This window comes from Thalassophryne amazonica, chromosome 14 (genome assembly GCF_902500255.1).
Source record: "Thalassophryne amazonica chromosome 14, fThaAma1.1, whole genome shotgun sequence".
NCBI classification, from domain to species: Eukaryota; Metazoa; Chordata; class Actinopteri; order Batrachoidiformes; family Batrachoididae; genus Thalassophryne; species Thalassophryne amazonica.
In genome coordinates, this window is record NC_047116.1 from 77962100 (window position 1) to 77981255 (window position 19156).

At 44.5% G+C, this 19156-nt stretch overlaps 1 protein-coding gene across 1 annotated transcript in view; it reads right to left on the bottom strand.

The window, feature by feature from the left end:
- LOC117525195 (rho GTPase-activating protein 20-like) overlaps positions 1-19156 on the bottom strand; it is a 190771-nt gene that overhangs the window by 22149 nt on the left and 149466 nt on the right. Inside the window, 1 exon segment of the mRNA XM_034187041.1 lies at positions 261-375. Within this exon segment, the coding sequence (XP_034042932.1) occupies positions 261-375 (115 nt within the window).

The window sequence follows — 19156 nt, forward strand, 5'->3', positions numbered from 1 at the left end:
TAAAATACCTCTTAAAATAGGTCAAGGTTGGCCATCTTTGAACTTGTCCAAGGTCTGTGTTCCAAGAATGTTCCCTATGAATTTGAAGACCCTGGGTGTAACAGGACTGGACTTGTGCTGAGCACAGACAGATGGATGGATGTATGGACGAAAGGCCTTCGCAATACCCGATGGCCATATTTGATGGCCATCGAGTAATGATGTAGAGACTCTCAGGTTTTGTTGGAACCATGTGCTGTAACGTGTGCTGAGCTTCTCACCAGAGCCGTGGTCGCTGTTGCTGCTCTTCTGGCTGAAGGCTGTGAACAGCGAGGTGACGTTGTCTCCCAACACGCTGCTGCAGTTCTCTATGAGGAAGCACACCAGTTCACACACCTGCAGACAGACAAATGACAGTTCTAAAAGCTGCTCTCCTGCTTTTGCAGCTGACTAAAGTGACTGTGCTTCTGTGATTGCAGAAGTTCATTCCACTTCACAGACATTAACTGGATGAACTATTTGAAAATGAGCTCACACCACATTATTTTGAGAAAAATGCCAGTCGATAAATATTTTAACACTGATTGTGCGTCAGCACATATCCGACCAGACACCGAAATGATAAGCAGAATGACCACAGTGAGGAGGAACAGCCGACTCCATGTTGTGAAATCATGAGTGGAATAATGGAGATATCAGCTGAATACAGCTGTTTTTATCATCTGGTACTGTAATCCAGACAAAAGTTCTCAACTTCAAACTCCTATGAGACTATTTGCATTGGAACCCAACCAGGAACCCTGAAACTCCTCCTCTTCAGTTCTGGATAGTGTTGTGATAAAAATGTCATGGCTTTGGCTATGAGACGGCTGCAGAACGACAACTGCTGGAAACTACAGACATTTAATCCTAAAAAGATTTCTGTACACTAAAAAAGAAGAAGACATTTCCGTACAAATCTTCCTAGTTTTCATCCTTCAGCTGTGACTGGTCACATTAACACATTCAGTCATGTTGTTGTGAGGCTGGCGTGAAGGATTTGTCAAGTGTCAGTCAATAATTCTGCTCATGATAGTGCTGCTGTCACCAACTCATCACTGCAGGACTGTCATTTATTTATTTCATTTCTGTCATTACTAAACAGAGTGTAACTGCTGCCAGCGTCTCTCTCTCCCAGCTGTCACGCTGCATATATCCACCAGCTTACAGCCTTATTCCAAAATGGAGTAAATTCATTTTTTTCCCTCAAAATTCCACACAGAGCACCCCATAATGAGAACATGAAAAAAGTTGATTTTTTTTTTTTTTTTTGCAAATTTATTAAAAATAATAATAAAAAAAACCTACAGTATTTTTCGGGCTATAAGTCGCACTTTTTTACATGTTTTGGCCGGTGGTGCGATCTATACTCCAGAGCGACTTATAAATGAAAAATATACCGGTAGAGTCTAAATGAATTTACCGTAATAAAACAATTTTACATGACAGAGTCGCTCTATGTTTTAAAATGGCCACCGGAAACGGAAATGCAATACATCATGGGCACTGTAGTATGGTGGCCGCCCTATAGGTCACGCTGGTCATGATAACCAATCAGAGAACAGAACATTGGACGTGTATTCCTCACCTCACACAGACAATGATTGTGAAACAGCGTGTGAAGCAGACGAACATGGTGCTTGCTGTTATTCTGGGAGGGCTAACAAAACAGCTTCAACCCTTGGATATCAGTGTGAGCAGAGTGTTTAAGTTGACGCTGAGAGCTACGTGGGAGCACTGGGTGAGCGACGGAGGTGGATTAGCGTCTGCACTTGGAAGGAGCTGGAGTCGACACCACAGGGAGGTCATGAACTGCGCAGGTAGGTGCTGCACGAACATCGGCAGCTGACACCTGGTGTGTATTATGGTCCACAGCGGGTAATATGTTAGAAAAGAACCGTTCAGCGATGGTGCGGGTTATGGTTCGGCTCGCAATGGGGTCCGCAAAATACAAACATATCCGTAGGTAAAATGCAGCTCACGAGGGCACTCAAGGCTTGTGTGACTGTTCCTGCGACTTCTGACTACCATAGAAAAATCTAAATTTCAACATTACTGATAACTTAGCAAGACAACGGAGAAGGCCCGAAAAAATGCCACCAAAAAGAAAATCATACTCTGCAGATTACAAGTTGCGACTGGTGAAATATGCATCTGAAAACGGTAGCCGTCACAATATTATCATCTGAACTTTTCATGTTAACATACCTGTATGTCCGACTTATAGTTCAGTGCGACTTATCCATTCTTTATAATGGATAAAGTGGCTGGTGCGACTTATATTCCGGTGCGACTTATAGTCCGGAAAATACGGCAAGTGTTCATACAGTGGGGTAAAAAAGTATTTAGTCAGTTCATGATTGTGCAAGTTCTCTGACTTAGAAAGATGAGAGAGGTCTGTAATTTCCAACACAGCTACACTTCAACGATGAGAGACAAAATGAGAAAAAAAAATCCAGGAAATCAAATTGTAGGATTTTTAAAGAATTTATTTGTAAATTATGGTGGAAAATAAGTATTTGGACACCCACAAACAAGCAAGATTGCTGGCTCTCACAGACCTGTAACGTCTTCTTTAAGAAACTCTTCTGTCCTCCACCTGTTACTTGTATTAATGGCATCTGTTGGAACTCGATATCTGTATCAAAGACACCTATCCTCAGCCTCAAACAGTCAGACTCCAAACTCAACTATGGCACCAGGAAGAAAATTGTAGATGTGCACCAGGCTGGGAAGAGTGAATCTACAATAGTTAAGCAGGTTGGTGTGAATAAATCAACTGTGGCAGCAATTGTAAGAAAATGGAAGACATACAAGACCATTGATAATCTCCCTCGATCTGGGGCTCCACGCAAGTTGTCATCCCGTGGGGTCAAAATGATCATGAGAACAGTGAACAAAAATCCCAGAACTACACAGAGGGACCTGATGAATGACCTGCAGAGAGTTGGGACCAAAGTAACAAAGGCTACACACTACTTAGAGAGGGACTCAAATCCTGCAGTTCCAGGCGTGTCCCCCTGCTTAAGCCAGGCCTGTCTGACGTTTGCCAGAGAGGATATGGATGATCCAGAAGAGGACTGGGAGAATATCATGTGGTCAGATGAAACCAAAATAGAACTTTTTGGTAAAAACTCAACTCACTGTGTTTGGAGGAAGAAAAATGCTGAGTTGCATTCCAAGAACACCATATCTACTGTGAAGCATGGGGGTGGAAACATCATGCTCTGGGGCTGTTTTTCTGCAAAGGGGACAGGACGACTGATCTGTGTTAAGGGAAGAATGAACGGGGCCATGTATCATGAGATTTTAAGCCAAAACCCCCTTCCTTCAGTGAGAGCATTGAAGATGCAACGTGGCTGGGGCTTCCAGCATGACAATGATCCCAAACACACCGCTCAGGCAATGAAGGAGTGGCTTCGTAAAAAGTATTTCAAGTTTCTGGAGTGGCCAAGCCAGTCTCCAGACCTCAATCCCATAGACAATTTGTTGAGAGAGTTGAAAGTCCGTGTTGCCCAGCGACAGCCCTAAAACATCACCGCTCTTGACATCTGGATGGAGCAATGGGCCAAAATACCAGCTCAGTGTGTGCAAACCTGGTGAAGACTCACAGGAAACGTTTGACCTCTGTCATTGCCAACAAAGGTTATGTTACAAATATTGAGTTGAACTTTTGTTATTGACCAAATACTTATTTTCCACCACAATTTACAAGTAAATTCTTTAAAAATCCTACAGTGTTATTTCCTGGACTTTTTTTCTCATGTTGTCTCTCACAGTTGAAGTGTACCTATGTTGAAAATTACAGACCTCTCTCATCTTTCTAAGTAGGAGAACTTGCACAATCAGGGACTGACTAAATTCTTTTTTACCCCACTGTAAGTATTCACAGCCTTTGCTCAATACATTGTTGATGCACCTTTGGGAGTAATTACAGCCTCAAGTTTACAGAAGTTTACATACCCTGGCAGAATTTTTGATTTTTTTTTTTTTTTTTTTTTTTGGCCATTTTTCAAAGAATATGAATGACAGCACAGTTTTTTTTTCCACTCATGGTTAGTGGTTGGGTGAACCCATTTATTGTCAAACAACTGTGTTTACTCTTTTTAAAATCATAATGACAACAGAAACTACCCAAATGACCCTGATCAAAAGTGTTCTTAATACCATGTGTTGCCCCCTTTAACATCAGTGACAGCTTGGAGTCTTTTGTGGTAGTTGTGGACGAGGCTCTCTGATGGTAAAGCTGCCACTGAATAAGTCTTGGACTTTATTTACATCACTTATAAAGAAATACAAACAGCATGGCACTCTATGGTAAATCTGCATGAAGTAGACAGTTCTCAAAAATTGAGTGACTGTGTAAGAAGGAGAAGAGTGAGGAAAGCCACCAAGACACCCAGACAACCCAGAAGAAGTTATAGGCTTATGTGGCTGTAACTGGAGAAATTGTGGACTCCAATTAAGCTGTAGAACCATCGCAAGGATGATCAGTGGAAACAGGATGCACCTGAGCTCAATTTTGAGCTTTGTGGCAAAGGCTGTGAATACTTATGTACGTGTAAGTTCTTAGTTTTTTTTATTCTTAATAAATTGCCAAAATCTAAAAACAAACAAACAAACAAACAAACAAAAAACCTTTTCACATTGTCATTATGGGGTATTGTGTGTAGAATTTTGAGGGAAAAAATAATTTCATCCCTTTTTAGAATAACACTGTAACATAAGAAAATGTGGAGAAAAGTGAAGCAGTCTGAATACTTTCTGGATGCACTTTATCTGACTGGAAAAGCCAGGGTATATACCTTGCAAAATGCAATGAGTGAGTGGCCCGAAAATGAATGAGTACATCACCTCCAGTTTAACACATTAACTCCAAAACAGCAATTGTTATCACCTTGTGCAATTCTAAATTAAAAGGGAAGATAATGAAGGCAATTTATTAAAATCTGGTGATCTTTGACCAGATCAACTGAAAAAGCAGCTTTGTTTTGCTTATTTAATATACTACAGACCTGCTTGCCACCCACTGAACACTGAAACATGCTGTATGCTTTGTGGACATTGGATTAATAATGGATTAGAAGCAGGTGTGGCTGTCAGTGAAAGAAACAAACACTTTCAGCACAAAAATGCACTAAACCGTTTGATTGCTTCATAGCAGTTACAGTCTAAAACTGAATGAATGGGTGCAATAAGAGAGAGAACGTTTTCCCAAAGAAATGTACTAAATTGGACAAATAAGTTTCTGCTTATGTAACAGTGGTTATATTCTAAAACTGAAATAACACGCTCATACGTACACACAACCCTACTGAAAGGATTTTGTATGAATTGCAGGTGAAGCGGACACTTCCTTATGTCTCTGTCTCAATGTATGTGTGGTTTTGAAGTTACATGCGACTTGAAAAAACTTATTTCTTTCATTTTTGAAGATTAGATTTGGTAGCGACCAAGGCCAACCCTTTAGGCACCTTGACACTTGCACGCATTTAACCCCCACACTGCTGCACAATTCGTCTTGCCAGTGTGAGCTGCTTTGTCCCGTTGCAAGCTGTGCTTTGTGCCGCTGGACACTGCGCTATGTAAAATGATTATGTTGTAGTAGATTAATCATTTGGTCTGGTTCATCAGCTTGGCTGATGAAACCATCTCTAATCGCTCCGGAATCACAGAAGAATTTTCTACAGTTGCAGCTTGTCTCGTGTGCTTCATGAGGTGGAGAACAGATATGGAATCATCTCAAAGGTAATTATTTGGAATATTTATATTGTAATGGCTTGGTAAAACAGTTGCATTTTCATTCCTTCTTATGAGTATCTGTATAATTATGTTTATTATAGATTTACCATCTCGTCATAATCGTTCAGATGAGCTGCGCTGTGATGCGCTGCGCTGATGCAATGACTCGCAGTGACACAGCTTTTGAATACTTGTGACACAGTTTTTGAATAGAATGCACAATGTTCATGTGTAGTTCACAAAATGAATGTGTGCCAGAAATTTTGAACATTTCAAAATTTTCTCTGCACACTTGCACACAGCCACGCACAGTTTACAATGAGTTTACAATGAGTTTACTCTCTGGCATGGCAGATTGGGCACCAGTGCATGGATCAAATTTGTACAAGTGTCAATGTCCCTTTAATGTTTATCCAGGATTACACAGAAATTAACACTGCATAATTTTACAAACCATAGGGGAAAATGGCTCAATGCTTCTTGAGTTTGCAAAAAGTTGGGGGCAACAAGTTGCCAGATCTTGATTTCACCATCTAGAGTCACACTCCAGGACATGGTGTTCTATTTCTGGCAGTGTTGCCCAGTAAAATGACCATGTTGTTGTGGAAGCAACAATTGGAGAATTCTGCATAAATGTAGGGTCTACACTGGTACTCTGTGTCTTCAGAGGATGCTTGGGTGCTGCTAGAATTACTTTGTGTCAAACAAACAGATACTTAGGGAGAATCATAAGAGGACTATCACTTTTATTGTGAGAGAGTGTAAGCTACAACATTTGAGTCATTAGGTGCATTTCTCTGGTCATGATCCAGCACACAGATGTCTGACTGAAGAAGACCAAGGGGATGCCCATGTTTCACATGGCTGTGGCAGACAGATGGTGGGTCTTGAGAGATGGGGATGGACCCGCGGTGCTTCCGTAGTGTGGTCAATGCAGAGATGCCTGGCGCCAGCACATGCTCCAAGACTTGAGCTGTCTTGACTTACTAACAACTAAACAGCAACAAATTAGAGGCCGATAGTGTGGGAAGAAGACACACAGAATGAGTGAGTGAGTGAGTGAGTGAGTGAGTAAGTGTACTGTGAGCAGCCAAAGACAGGTAACAAGTTAATTTATTTATACCCATAGGTAAATTTGCTTGCAGCCAGTGAGGTAAACATCCAACATCCAATCCACATACAGGGAACACACTGTTACAACACATATTTGACAAATTATGTTATGAATACCATTAAAAATAATTAAAAATAGCTAAGTAAAAGTAAAAGTAAAAGTGCTCAAGGTTCCAGCAAGTTCAGGACATTTATAAAGAACAGATCAGTAAAAGGCAGTAAAAAAATCCATGTGCAATAGCTGCTACTGGTTATTCAGTTCAATAATAGCAGCAGGAACAAAGCTATTTCTGTTCAGCTTTGTTGCCTTGGTACTAAAACCTCCGTCCAGAGGGTAGAAGTTTAAAATCGCTGTGCAAAGGGTGGGAGCCGTCCTTTACAATAGAAGAAGCAATCTGATGTAATTGCTTCTTGTACAGGGATGCTGGTAGAGCTGCAACTCCCCAATCAGCTTACTGGACCACTTCACTATCTGGTTGAGGGAATGCCTTTCCTTTAAAGACGTATGTCCAAACTATGTCGCCAAAGAATAGGATAAAATTGATTCAACAAAAGCATGATAAAAAATAGTCATTATGGTTTGGTGTCTGATCACCCTTTTTACATACTGCTTCACAATTAGTTCCAAATTTCAGCTTTGAGTCAATAATTGTCCCAAGGTATTTATATGATTATTATATATATTTATTATTATATTTTTATGATTATTATATATTTATTGCACATATTCTACAGCCTGGCCTCCAATTACAGTCTTTGGTTTTTGACATATGAGGTCTGTTAGAAAAGTATTGGGCCTTTTTATTTTTTTCAAAAACCTGATGGATTTGAATCATGTGTGCTTGCATGAGCCGACCTTGAACCTTCGTGCGCATGCGTGAATTTTTTCACGCTTGTCGATTGCGTCATTTGCTTGTAAGCAGCCTTTGTGTGAGGATGGGTGGAGTCTCTCATCGTTTTTTCTTTGCAAGGAAATGGCGGAACAACTGGAGCAGCGGGACTGCATCAACTTTTGCCAGAAACTGGGCGAAAGCCAGGTGGAAAGCATTCAGATTATTCAGACGGCTTTCGGTGACGATCCTATGGGCATCACACAGATTAAGGAGCGGTACAACTGGTTTAAAGACGTCTGCACAATGGTGGAGAGCGAGCCGCGCTCCGGTCAGCCATCAACATGCTGAAATTACCAGATCATTCCCACAGTGAACGCTGTGGTGATGTGGGACCATCGTGTGACTATCCAAGAAATTGCGGAAGAGGTGGACATCAGCACTTTTTTGGCACATTCCACTGTGACAGAAGATATGGCCATGAAAAGAGTTGCAGCGAAATTCATGCTGATGGCTTGGGCACGAAGCTGATGGCGCAGCAAAAGCACCTCCGTGATAAAGCCTCACAGGACATGCTGTGACATGCCCAGCTCTTCCACAATTTCTCGGATAGTCACACGACTGAAAAGCCACAGACAGCCGTCTGAAACTTCCGAATGGTTGAAGGGTGAGGGTGCTGCCATACAAGCTACTCACTACACACCGGGAGCAACTAGGGGATTAAGGACCCTGCCCAAGGGTCCTTAGTGATTTTCCGGTCAGGCTGGGATTTGAACCGAGGATTGTGCACTTTTAGTCCCTGCTGTCGCCACAAAACTCCACATTTGAATTGATTAAAAAGGAATGAAACGCAGCGACAATGTCTGTGTTATATGGAAAGTATCAGCCCACCTGGATGAACCTACTGACCCTTTGGTCCAGACAGAAAATTTACTCCATGCAGATGACATCCAATGACACAAACACTTGTTTAATGTCAAGGCCACTCAGGGACTTTGAAGTCATCCTCCATCGCTGTAGATGTGCCTGTGGTGTTTATACGTGAGCTGATGTCACGGCTGTGAACCGAGGCAATGCTGAGCAGACTGACACCATCCGCGATCTGACGCACGTGGTGTGCACGATGTCTGCATACGTTACGTGAGTCAGAGCACAGCATGTAAACCCGGAGTGAGCGTTCTGTTTACGTAAACTAAACACAGTCTGTGAAAACATTAATAAGGATGAACATTCAGAGTCACTCAAATGATGTTTTAGGATTCAGTCAGACTGTAGTATATGGTTCTGTGTGGCCTTGGTATTTCATCAATTCTATCTAAAATCTTACATTTACTTTGACTTTTATGTGGTGTGAACCCAACATATTTCATCAGCTTCATTTCATTTGTTAATATGCATTCATTCCTTCATTTAACGCATGTAACACATTCTAAAAACAGTTGGGATGCTAAGGAAGTTAGAACTTTGGAATGTTGCCATTCCTTCTCAAGTCTCAAGTCTGGGAGCATGTGCAGGTGCTACGCTTTGCTGAATCCACAACACTACAGAACTGCCCCTGGTTCTGGATGGCAACCACCCAGGCATGCAAACGGGTCCATTCCCACTTCTCTAAAATAACCATCTATCTGCCACAGCCAGGTGAAACATGGACATCCCCTTGGCCTTCTCCAGCCACTGGGGCCCCCAGCACTCAGGGACCTGTGTGCTGGGTCATGCACAGAGAAACAGGCCACATGGCCAAAATGCAAGTGATACATCTTAGTGTCTCTCAGTAACAGTCACCCCAGCAGTACCAAGAATCTTTGGAAGACATTTCAAAAGTACCAAAGACATCCAATCAATGCCTTAGGTCGCTGGCTAACATCCAAGTCTCACAACCGTACAGTAAGACGGGCAGCACCAAGACCCTAAAGACTTGGACTTTTGTTCACCAAATACTTTTGTCCAGTAACCTCATGACTCCTTAAGCTCCGTTTCTTCTCACAACACTTAGATTTGTTTTGGCATTGAAAATACCAAGAGATGAAGCACTTCAGGTGTTATTTTGGCCAATCTCTCTTGCAGACACATCTTCAGGTGTGCAACATTAGTCAGTACTTTAACATGTCCCATAATCCGCCTGGTGGTCCCCGGTGCTTCCCAAAATGCACTGCGGTGCCATCAGAGTTACAGTGTCTCACAGCACATGTAAACAATGGCTAGAGAGGATGTGGATGGAGCTGATGCAGCAAGTTCATGGGTGATGAGTTGAGAGAGTTATCTAGAGGAGGTGTAGCACCTGGGATGGACTTCTGCCATGCTCAGATGTTGTCTTATTGTCCATACTTCATGAGGCTTGTTTACCCTGTGCCCTGAACCAGAACTCTGCTGAAACATACCTCTCGCATGAGTCACAGACCGCAAGATGGCGCGAGGTTCACAACTGCGAAACAGCGAATGGGATCATCGTTGTTGCATTTTTTATTTCAAAATTCTCCACACATTCTTTATTGGGGACAGGTCAGGACTGCAGGTAGGCCCGTCCAGTATCTGTACCCTCTTCTGCTGCAGTCCTGTCTTTGTCATGTATGTAGGAATGTCTTGCTGAAAAATGCCTAAACCACTCTAGAAAAGATATCATCTTGAAGGCAGCATAGAGTATGTTGATGCTTTATTAAAACATTAGTGAACTCCATTGGTCCATTCAAGGGTCGCAGGGAGCTGGAGCCTATCCCAGCAGCCATAGAGTGCGAGGCGGGGTACACCCAGGACAGGATGCCAGTCTGTCGCAGGGCCACAAACAGACAAACAAACACAGACACACCCACACACACACCTACGGACAATTTAAAGATTCCAATCCATCTAACCCGCATGTCTTTGGATGTGGGAGGAAACTGGAGCACCTGGAGGAAACCCATGCAAACACAAGGAGAACATGCAAACTCCACACAGAAAGGCCACGGGAATTGAACCCACGACCTTCTTGCTGTGAGGCAACAGTGCTAACCACTAAGCCACCATGCTGCCCACTCTTAATTCATTGTTAGTTAAATCTAATGAACTAATTTCAAATAATCTAGCTGTATTTTTCAGTGTTACCTGACAATAGCAATAATTCCGCAATGCCAATGGGAAGCTTTGTACACTGCTCCAATGGATAATGTTGCACAATGTAGATACACTATTTAAAAAAGAAAACCAACAGAGGAGCTCAGACAAACTAAAATACAGTATATGAAGGGTTTAGAGTCAAAATGCTGAAAGTTGGAACTTTTTTCAAATGTGGAAAAGAAAACACTTTAGAAAATACACAGATTTACATAAACAAAATGAAAATGGTGAGTTAAAATTTTAAAATACTTTTCAAACTGACAGTGACTTAAACAGCCAAGTGCATGTTGGACTCAAATAAAAATTAAAACACTTCATTTCCTCCATTTCCTCCTTGAACATTTTCTTTCCCTTCCTGTGCTTCCTTTTTCTTCTCTTCTTGAATATAAGATAAACTGCTGAGACTATATTTACTTCAGAAGCACCAAACGAACATTAAATCATTTAAATTATATGCTGGATGAACGAGGGAGGAACAGTCAACTGGGTAAAACGTAGCATTTACGTGTCTCCAAACAAGGTCTGAAACTAGCTCTTACGCAGCCCAAACTGGACCTCAGTGCAACCACAATGTTGAAATCTAACATTGTTAGTTTTTAAAATTTGTTCCCAGAAAAAGGCTGCCTGTGCCGCGGCCGCACTCAGTGGAAAGTGCTATCTGGGGAGTATTTGTAGAAGAGATATTTAGGCGTTTGTGGCTGCAGTGTGTGTGTGTGTGTGTGTGTGCCTGCTTGTGGATGAAGAGAAATGGGGGTATTTCAACACACACACACTAGCCGTTATTTTTCAGTAGGAAATACTTCAGATGTTTTCTGTACAAACCTCAGGCACCTCAAAGACCCACACACGTATGTGTGCACACATTAGGAAAGATAAGCAAAGCAGCCACCCACACAGAATGCACATAACTCCTAAATTCTATGTCCAAATAGGCCACAAATCACCCAGCTTTGGATGCTTTATGTCTTGTGAGTAGATGATGAGTGGCAGCATTCATTCCTCTGTGGCCTTTGGCTGCAGCTACAGCTGGGAAATCTACTCCATTACCCAGCCTGGTCAACGTGAGAGAGTTAGTATAATCCTGCTTAGTTGCTGAGTAGGACTACCCGAAATCTGCAAATGGTGCTGCAAACAGCTGCTGTTAGAATAAAACTGTGTGCTACCAACATCTGTGCTCCACCTCCACCTCAGCGTCCTCCTGTAGGCTCCTGTAGGAATTTTTCGTCTGTGTGTGCTGATGTGAGTGCTGCTGCAACCCTGACTTCAAACTTTATTAAGTGCACTTACACATAAATCAGAAAATATTCCACAAGTCATCTGACTGAAGAGACAACGCCACATTTTGAATTCACCTTTTGAATCGTAAATGATTGTTCACATCTGGGTCAAAGCCTGATCAATTCAAACTGATCAACACCTACACTCAAAGAACTGACTCACTGGATAATATTTCCTTCTAATAATAAATATATGTAGTCCCAACTAAATTAAATTAAATTATCTTGCATGGATGTGCTTTTTTGAGTTGGGGCTACATACATTTATTAGATGGAAGTCCTGCATGTAATTGAATTGGGTTGAACCAATGAATCATTTTTGAGCTCCACCAAGCATCAATAAAATCTACACGTGGTTTTGAAATACTCTGACAAACGGATCCGTGCCCACTTTTTTAATGGGCTCTTCCTGGATGAAGCCCCACCCTTCAACCAAGTCTTCCTTAAAATCAGTTTATCACATTTTCAGAAATATGAGGTGAACAAAATGATTATCAGAGTGATTCATTCCCAAACATTTGCCTGTGCGGATTTTTACAATGACAAAGACTCATGTAAACAGTCAGTTGAATGACTACAGAAGCTGATAGGGGCCACAATACTTCCAAATTAACACTGCCAAATTTAGAAAAAACTTAGTAATACAAAAAAAAAAACCCACCTGTAAGTTACAGTAGGCACACTGTCAAATCAAATCAAATCAGTTTTATATATATAGCGCCAAATCACAACAAACAGTCGCCCCAAGGTGCTTTATATTGTAAGGCAAAAGCCATACAATAATTACAGAAAAACCCCAACGGTCAAAACGACCCCCTATGAGCAAGCACTTGGCGACAGTGGGAAGGAAAACTCCCTTTTAACAGGAAGAAACCTCCAGCAGAACTAGGCTCAGGGAGGGGCAGTCCTCTGCAGGGACTGGTTAGGGCTGAGGGGAGAGAATCAGGAAAAAGACATGTTGTGTGGAAGAGAGCAGAGATCAATCACCAATGATTAAATGCAGAGTGGTGCATACAGAGCAAAAAGAGGTGAATAAAAAGAAACACTGGGTGCATCATGGGAAACCCCCCAGCAGTCTAAGTCTATAGCAGCATAACTAAGGGATGGTTCAGGGTCACCTGAACCAACACTAACTATAAGCTTTTTCAAAAAGGAAAGTTTTAAGCTTAATCTTAAAAGTAGAGAGGGTGTCTGTCTCCCTAATCCAAATTGGGAGCTGGTTCCACAGGAGAGGAGCCTGAAAGCTGAAGGCTCTGCCTCCCATTCTACTCTTAAAAAACCTAGGAACTACAAGTAAGCCTGCAGTCTGAGAGCAAAGCGCTCTATTGGGGTGATATGGTACTAAGAGGTCCCTAAGATAAGATGGGACCTGATTATTCAAAACCTTCTAAGTAAGAAGAAGAATTTTAAATTCTACGAGGTCTGTGAGAAAAGTATCCGACCTTTTAATTTTTTTCAAAAACTATATGGATTTGAATCATGTGCGCTTGCATCAGACAAGCTTGAACTTTCGTGCGCATGCCTTATAAGGGATGTGCACCTTATAAGTAAGAAGAAGAATTTTAAATTCTATTCTGGAATTAACAGGGAACCAATGAAGAGAAGCCAATATGGGTGAAATATGCTCTCTCCTTCTAGTCCCTGTCAGTACTCTAGCTGCAGCATTTTGAATTAACTGAAGGCTTTTCAGGGAACTTTTAGGACAACCTGATAATAATGAATTACAATAGTCCAGCCTAGAGGAAATAAATGCATGAATTAGTTTTTCAGCATCACTCTGAGACAAGACCTTTCTAATTTTAGAGATATTGCGCAAATGCAAAAAATGCTGTCCTACATATTTGCTAAATATGCGCATTGAAGGACATATCCTGATCAAAAATGACTCCAAGATTTCTCACAGTATTACTAGAGGTCAGGGTAATGCCATCCAGAGTAAGGATCTGGTTAGACACCATGTTTCTAAGATTTGTGGGGCCAAGTACAATAACTTAAAAGCAGGAAATTAGAGGTCATCCATGTCTTTATGTCTGAAAGACATTCCTGCAGTTTAACTAATTGGTGTGTGTCCTCTGGCTTCATGGATAGATAAAGCTGGGTATCATCTGCGTAACAATGAAAATTGAAGCAATGCCGTCTAATAATACTGCCTAAGGGAAGCATGTATAAAGTGAATAAAATTGGTCCTAGCACAGAACCTTGTGGAACTCCATAATTAACCTTAGTCCATGAAGAAGACTCCCCATTTACATGAACAAATTGTAATCTATTAGATAAATATGATTCAAACCACTGCAGCGCAGTGCCTTTAATACCTACGGCACGCTCTAATCTCTGTAATAAAATTTTATGGTCAACAGTATCAAAAGCTGCACTGAGGTCTAACAGGACGAGCACAGAGATGAGTCCACTGTCTGGTGCCATAAGAAGATCATTTGTAACCTTCACTAATGCTGTTTCTGTACTATGATGAATTCTGAAACCTGACTGAAACTCTTCAAATAGACCATTCCTCTGCAGATGATCAGTTAGCTGTTTTACAACTACCCTTTCAAGAATTTCTGAGAGAAAAGGAAGGTTGGAGTTTGGCCTATAATTAGCTAAGATAGCTGGGTCAAGTGATTGCTTTTAAAGTAATAGTTTAATTATTGCCACCTTAAAAGCCTGTGGTTCATAGCCAACTAATAAAGACAGAACTGTCGACTATAGACTGTCGACTAGCATTACAGTAATACTATATAATAACAGTACCCTGCTGGCAGGAACAGTTGCCAGCAGGGTACTTGTGAAAAGATTAAATGCAAAGTTGCTCCCAGTCCCAAAATAGGAGAGATTTATTCATTTATTTATTTTAAACATGTTATTTATGTGGTATGAGGGTCTACTGAAAAGTTCTGCCTCTATTGTGATTATCTGAATAACAAGCAAATATTGAAGTGAAAGTGGTATGAGAACAATCCTTTACTTATGTTGTGTGGGCCGCCAGAAGAGGAGGTACTGCTGGCCCACCACCAGAGGGCGCCCTGCCTGAAGTGCGGGCTTCAGGCACAAGAGGGCGCTGCCGCCACGGACACAGCCGGGAGTGACAGCTGTTACTCATTATGTCCTGACAGCTGTCACTCATTCTTCATCACCCCACTCCATAAAACCCAGACGTCATCTCCACCTCATCGCCGAGATATCATACTTCATTGGAGGTAATATCCTCAGCCTTTTTGTGATCTTTTGTAAATCAGTTTATTGTGAGTGTTTGCAGGAGTACCGGTCCTTTTTGTGGAGGCTGTGCAAGACGGCACTCTTTTTCCTCTGAGGGATCGCTGCAAGCATTGAGTGAGAGGTGGAGGTGGCATTCCCACCGCTGTTGTTACTGGGTGTACACACACCCACACTTGACTGTCTTTGTTCTTCGCCAGCAGTACCAGATCCGACAGTCGGGGACGGTGATCACCTGGGAATTCGGGACTTGGCGGCTCCAGTATTCACCAGGTTCTGTGGCTGGCGGAAATCGTGTGGTTCCGGCTCTTCTCAGGATGGACGTCTTCTATCCTCGAGCCTGCCCACACGTCACCTTTGTGGATTGACTGTAATGATATTCTGAGATTGTCTGTATGTTCGTTGTGCACAATTCACAACATTAAATTGTTACCTTTTGGCTCATCTATTGACCGTTCATTTGCGCCCCCTGTTGTGGGTCCGTGTCACTACACTTTCCCAACAGGATATCTCGGCCAGCATCATGGACTCTGAGGGGCGTCACCCGGCTGTTGAACGACCAATGGGAGAGCAGGGAGCGCAGGCGTCTGCAGGAGGCGTGATTGGTGAGCTGCAGCACATTCTCACCGCCTTTACGGCTCGGTTAGATCAGATGACCGAGCAAAACATCCTCCTGAACCGCAGGGTGGAGGCTCTCTCCGCACAGATGGCGGCGAGCGCTCAGGGCGCTGCTGCAGCTCGTCCTCCTGCCGACCCTGTGCAGGATATGAACGTTCCAGTGGTGGTTCAACAACCCCTCCCACCATCCCCTGAAGCATACATAAGCCCTCCTGAGCCGTACGGAGGTTGTGTGGAGACGTGCGCGGACTTTCTCATGCAATGTTCGCTCGTCTTCGCACAACGTCCCGTCATGTACGCGTCAGATGCTAGTAAAATAGCTTATGTGATTGCTCTGCTTCGGGGTAAAGCACGCGCTTGGGCTACGGCGCTCTGGGAACAGAATTCACGGTTGTTATCAGCATACACTGGGTTTGTGGGGGAGTTCAGAACAGTGTTTGATCACCCTAACAGAGGAGAGACCGCTTCAACCGTGCTGCTGTCAATGAGACAGGGACGCGAGAGCACAGCCACTTATGCAGTCAACTTCCGCATCGCGGCTGCGAGGTCCGGCTGGAATAACGTTGCGCTCCGCGCCGCCTTCATAAACGGACTGTCATTAGTCCTGAAGGAGCAGCTGGTAGCTAAGGAGGAACCGCGGGATTTAGATGGGCTTATCGATCTCGTTATATGGTTAGACAATCGGTTGGAGGAACGCCGTCGGGAGCGAGGCGAAGGACGTGACCGGATACGCGCCGCCCCTCTCCCTTCCGGGTTCGAAAAGGGGCCGCCCTCCCCACGCTCCACAGCTGCAGCGCTCTGTGGGGCAACAGCTCCCCCTGTTGACGTTGTTAGGGAAATGCACAGGGCCAAAATGAGGAGGCTGATCCGCGGGGAGTGTTTTCTCTGCAGCTCAAAAGAGCACATACAGAAAAACTGCCCCAAATGGCCAAAACGACAACACTCGCCCTTAGAGACTGGGCTAAGGGGGGGTCAAAACATTCAAGTGAGACACACACAGATTGCCACACGACTCCCAGTCACAATCCTGAGCGGGGATTTAACCCTTCAAGCCCCAGCACTGGTGGACACGGGGTCAGAAGGGAATCTGCTAGACAGCAGATGGGCAAGGGAGGTAGGGCTCCCTCTGGTGGCGCTTCCTTCGCCATTGCAGGTTCGGGCACTAGATGGCACCCTCCTCCCTTTAATCACACACAAGACACAACCAGTAACTCTGGTGGTGTCTGGAAACCATCGGGAGGAGATTGAGTTTTTTGTAACTCCTTCTACCTCCCGCGTGATTTTAGGCTTCCCATGGATGTTGAAGCACAATCCCCGGATTGATTGGCCGTCTGGGGTGGTGGTTCAGTGGAGCGAAACCTGCCATCGGGTGTGTTTAGGATCCTCGGTTCCTCCCGGTTTACAGGCTAAGGAGGCGGTCAAAGTCCCTCCCAATCTGACGGCAGTGCCGGTTGAGTACCACGATCTTGCTGACGTCTTCAGCAAGGATCTGGCTCTCACCCTTCCCCCGCACCGTCTGTACGATTGTGCCATTGATTTGGTTCCAGGCGCTGAGTTCCTGTCCAGCAGGCTGTACAACCTCTCACGACCTGAGCGCGAATCAATGGAGACCTACATCCGGGACTCATTAGCTGCCGGGCTGATCCGGAACTCCACCTCCCCGATGGGGGCAGGTTTCTTTTTTGTGGGCAAGAAAGATGGCGGACTCCGTCCATGCATTGATTACAGGGGGCTGAATGAGATTACGGTTCGCAATCGATACCCGTTGCCATTGTTGGATTCTGTGTTCACCCCCCTGCATGGAGCCAAAATCTTTACTAAGCTGGATCTTAGAAATGCGTATCACCTGGTTCGGATCCGGAAGGGAGACGAATGGAAGACGGCATTTAACACCCCGTTAGGTCACTTTGAGTTCCCTGGTCATGCCGTTCGGCCTCACCAACGCCCCCGCGACGTTCCAAGCCTTGGTTAACGACGTCTTGCGGGACTTCCTGCACCGATTCGTCTTCGTATATCTGGACGATATTCTCATCTTTTCTCCGGATCCTGAGACCCATGTCCAGCATGTACGTCAGGTCCTGCAGCGGTTGTTAGAGAACCGACTGTTTGTGAAGGGCGAGAAGTGTGAGTTTCACCGCACGTCTTTGTCCTTCCTGGGGTTTATCATCTCCTCTAACTCCGTCGCCCCTGATCCAGCCAAGGTTGCGGCGGTGAGAGATTGGCCCCAACCAACAAGCCGTAGGAAGCTGCAACAGTTCCTCGGTTTCGCTAATTTCTATAGGAGGTTCATTAAGTGCTACAGTCAGGTAGTTAGCCCCCTGACAGCCCTGACCTCTCCAAAAGTCCCCTTCACCTGGTCGGATCGGTGCGAAGCCGCGTTCAAGGAGTTGAAACGACGGTTCTCTACTGCGCCAGTTTTGGTGCAGCCCGACCCTAGCCGCCAGTTCGTGGTTGAAGTGGACGCCTCTGACTCAGGGATAGGAGCCATGCTGTCCCAGAGCGGAGAGACCGATAAGGTTCTTCACCCGTGTGCCTACTTTTCACGCAGGTTGACCCCGGCTGAACGGAACTATGACGTTGGCAATCGAGAACTCCTTGCAGTGAAAGAGGCTCTTGAGGAGTGGAGACACCTGTTGGAGGGAGCGTCTGTGCCTTTCACGGTTTTCACTGACCATCGGAAACTGGAGTATATCAGGACCGCCAGGCGGCTGAACCCCAGGCAAGCCCGCTGGTCACTGTTCTTCGGGCGTTTTGACTTCCGGATCACCTATCGCCCCGGGACCAAGAACCAGAGGTCGGATGCCTTGTCCCGGGTACACGAAGAGGAGGTCAAAACTGCACTGTCGGATCCACCGGAACCCATCCTGCCGGAGTCCACTATCGTGGCCACCCTCACCTGGGACGTGGAGAAGATCGTCCGGGAGGCCCTGGCACGAAGCCCGGACCCGAGAACTGGACCAAAAGACAAGCTATACGTCCCACCAGAGGCCAGGGCTGCAGTCTTGGACTTCTGTCACGGTTCCAAGCTCTCCTGTCATCCAGGGGTGCGAAGGACCGTGGCAGTTGTCCGGCAGCGCTTCTGGTGGGCGTCTATGGAGGCCGACGTCCGGGAGTACATCCAGGCCTGTACCACCTGTGCCAGGGGCAAGGCTGACCACAGGAAGTCCCAAGGTCAGCTCCAACCGCTTCCTGTGCCTCATCGCTCCTGGTCCCACATCGGCCTGGATTTTGTCACGGGTCTCCCACCGTCCC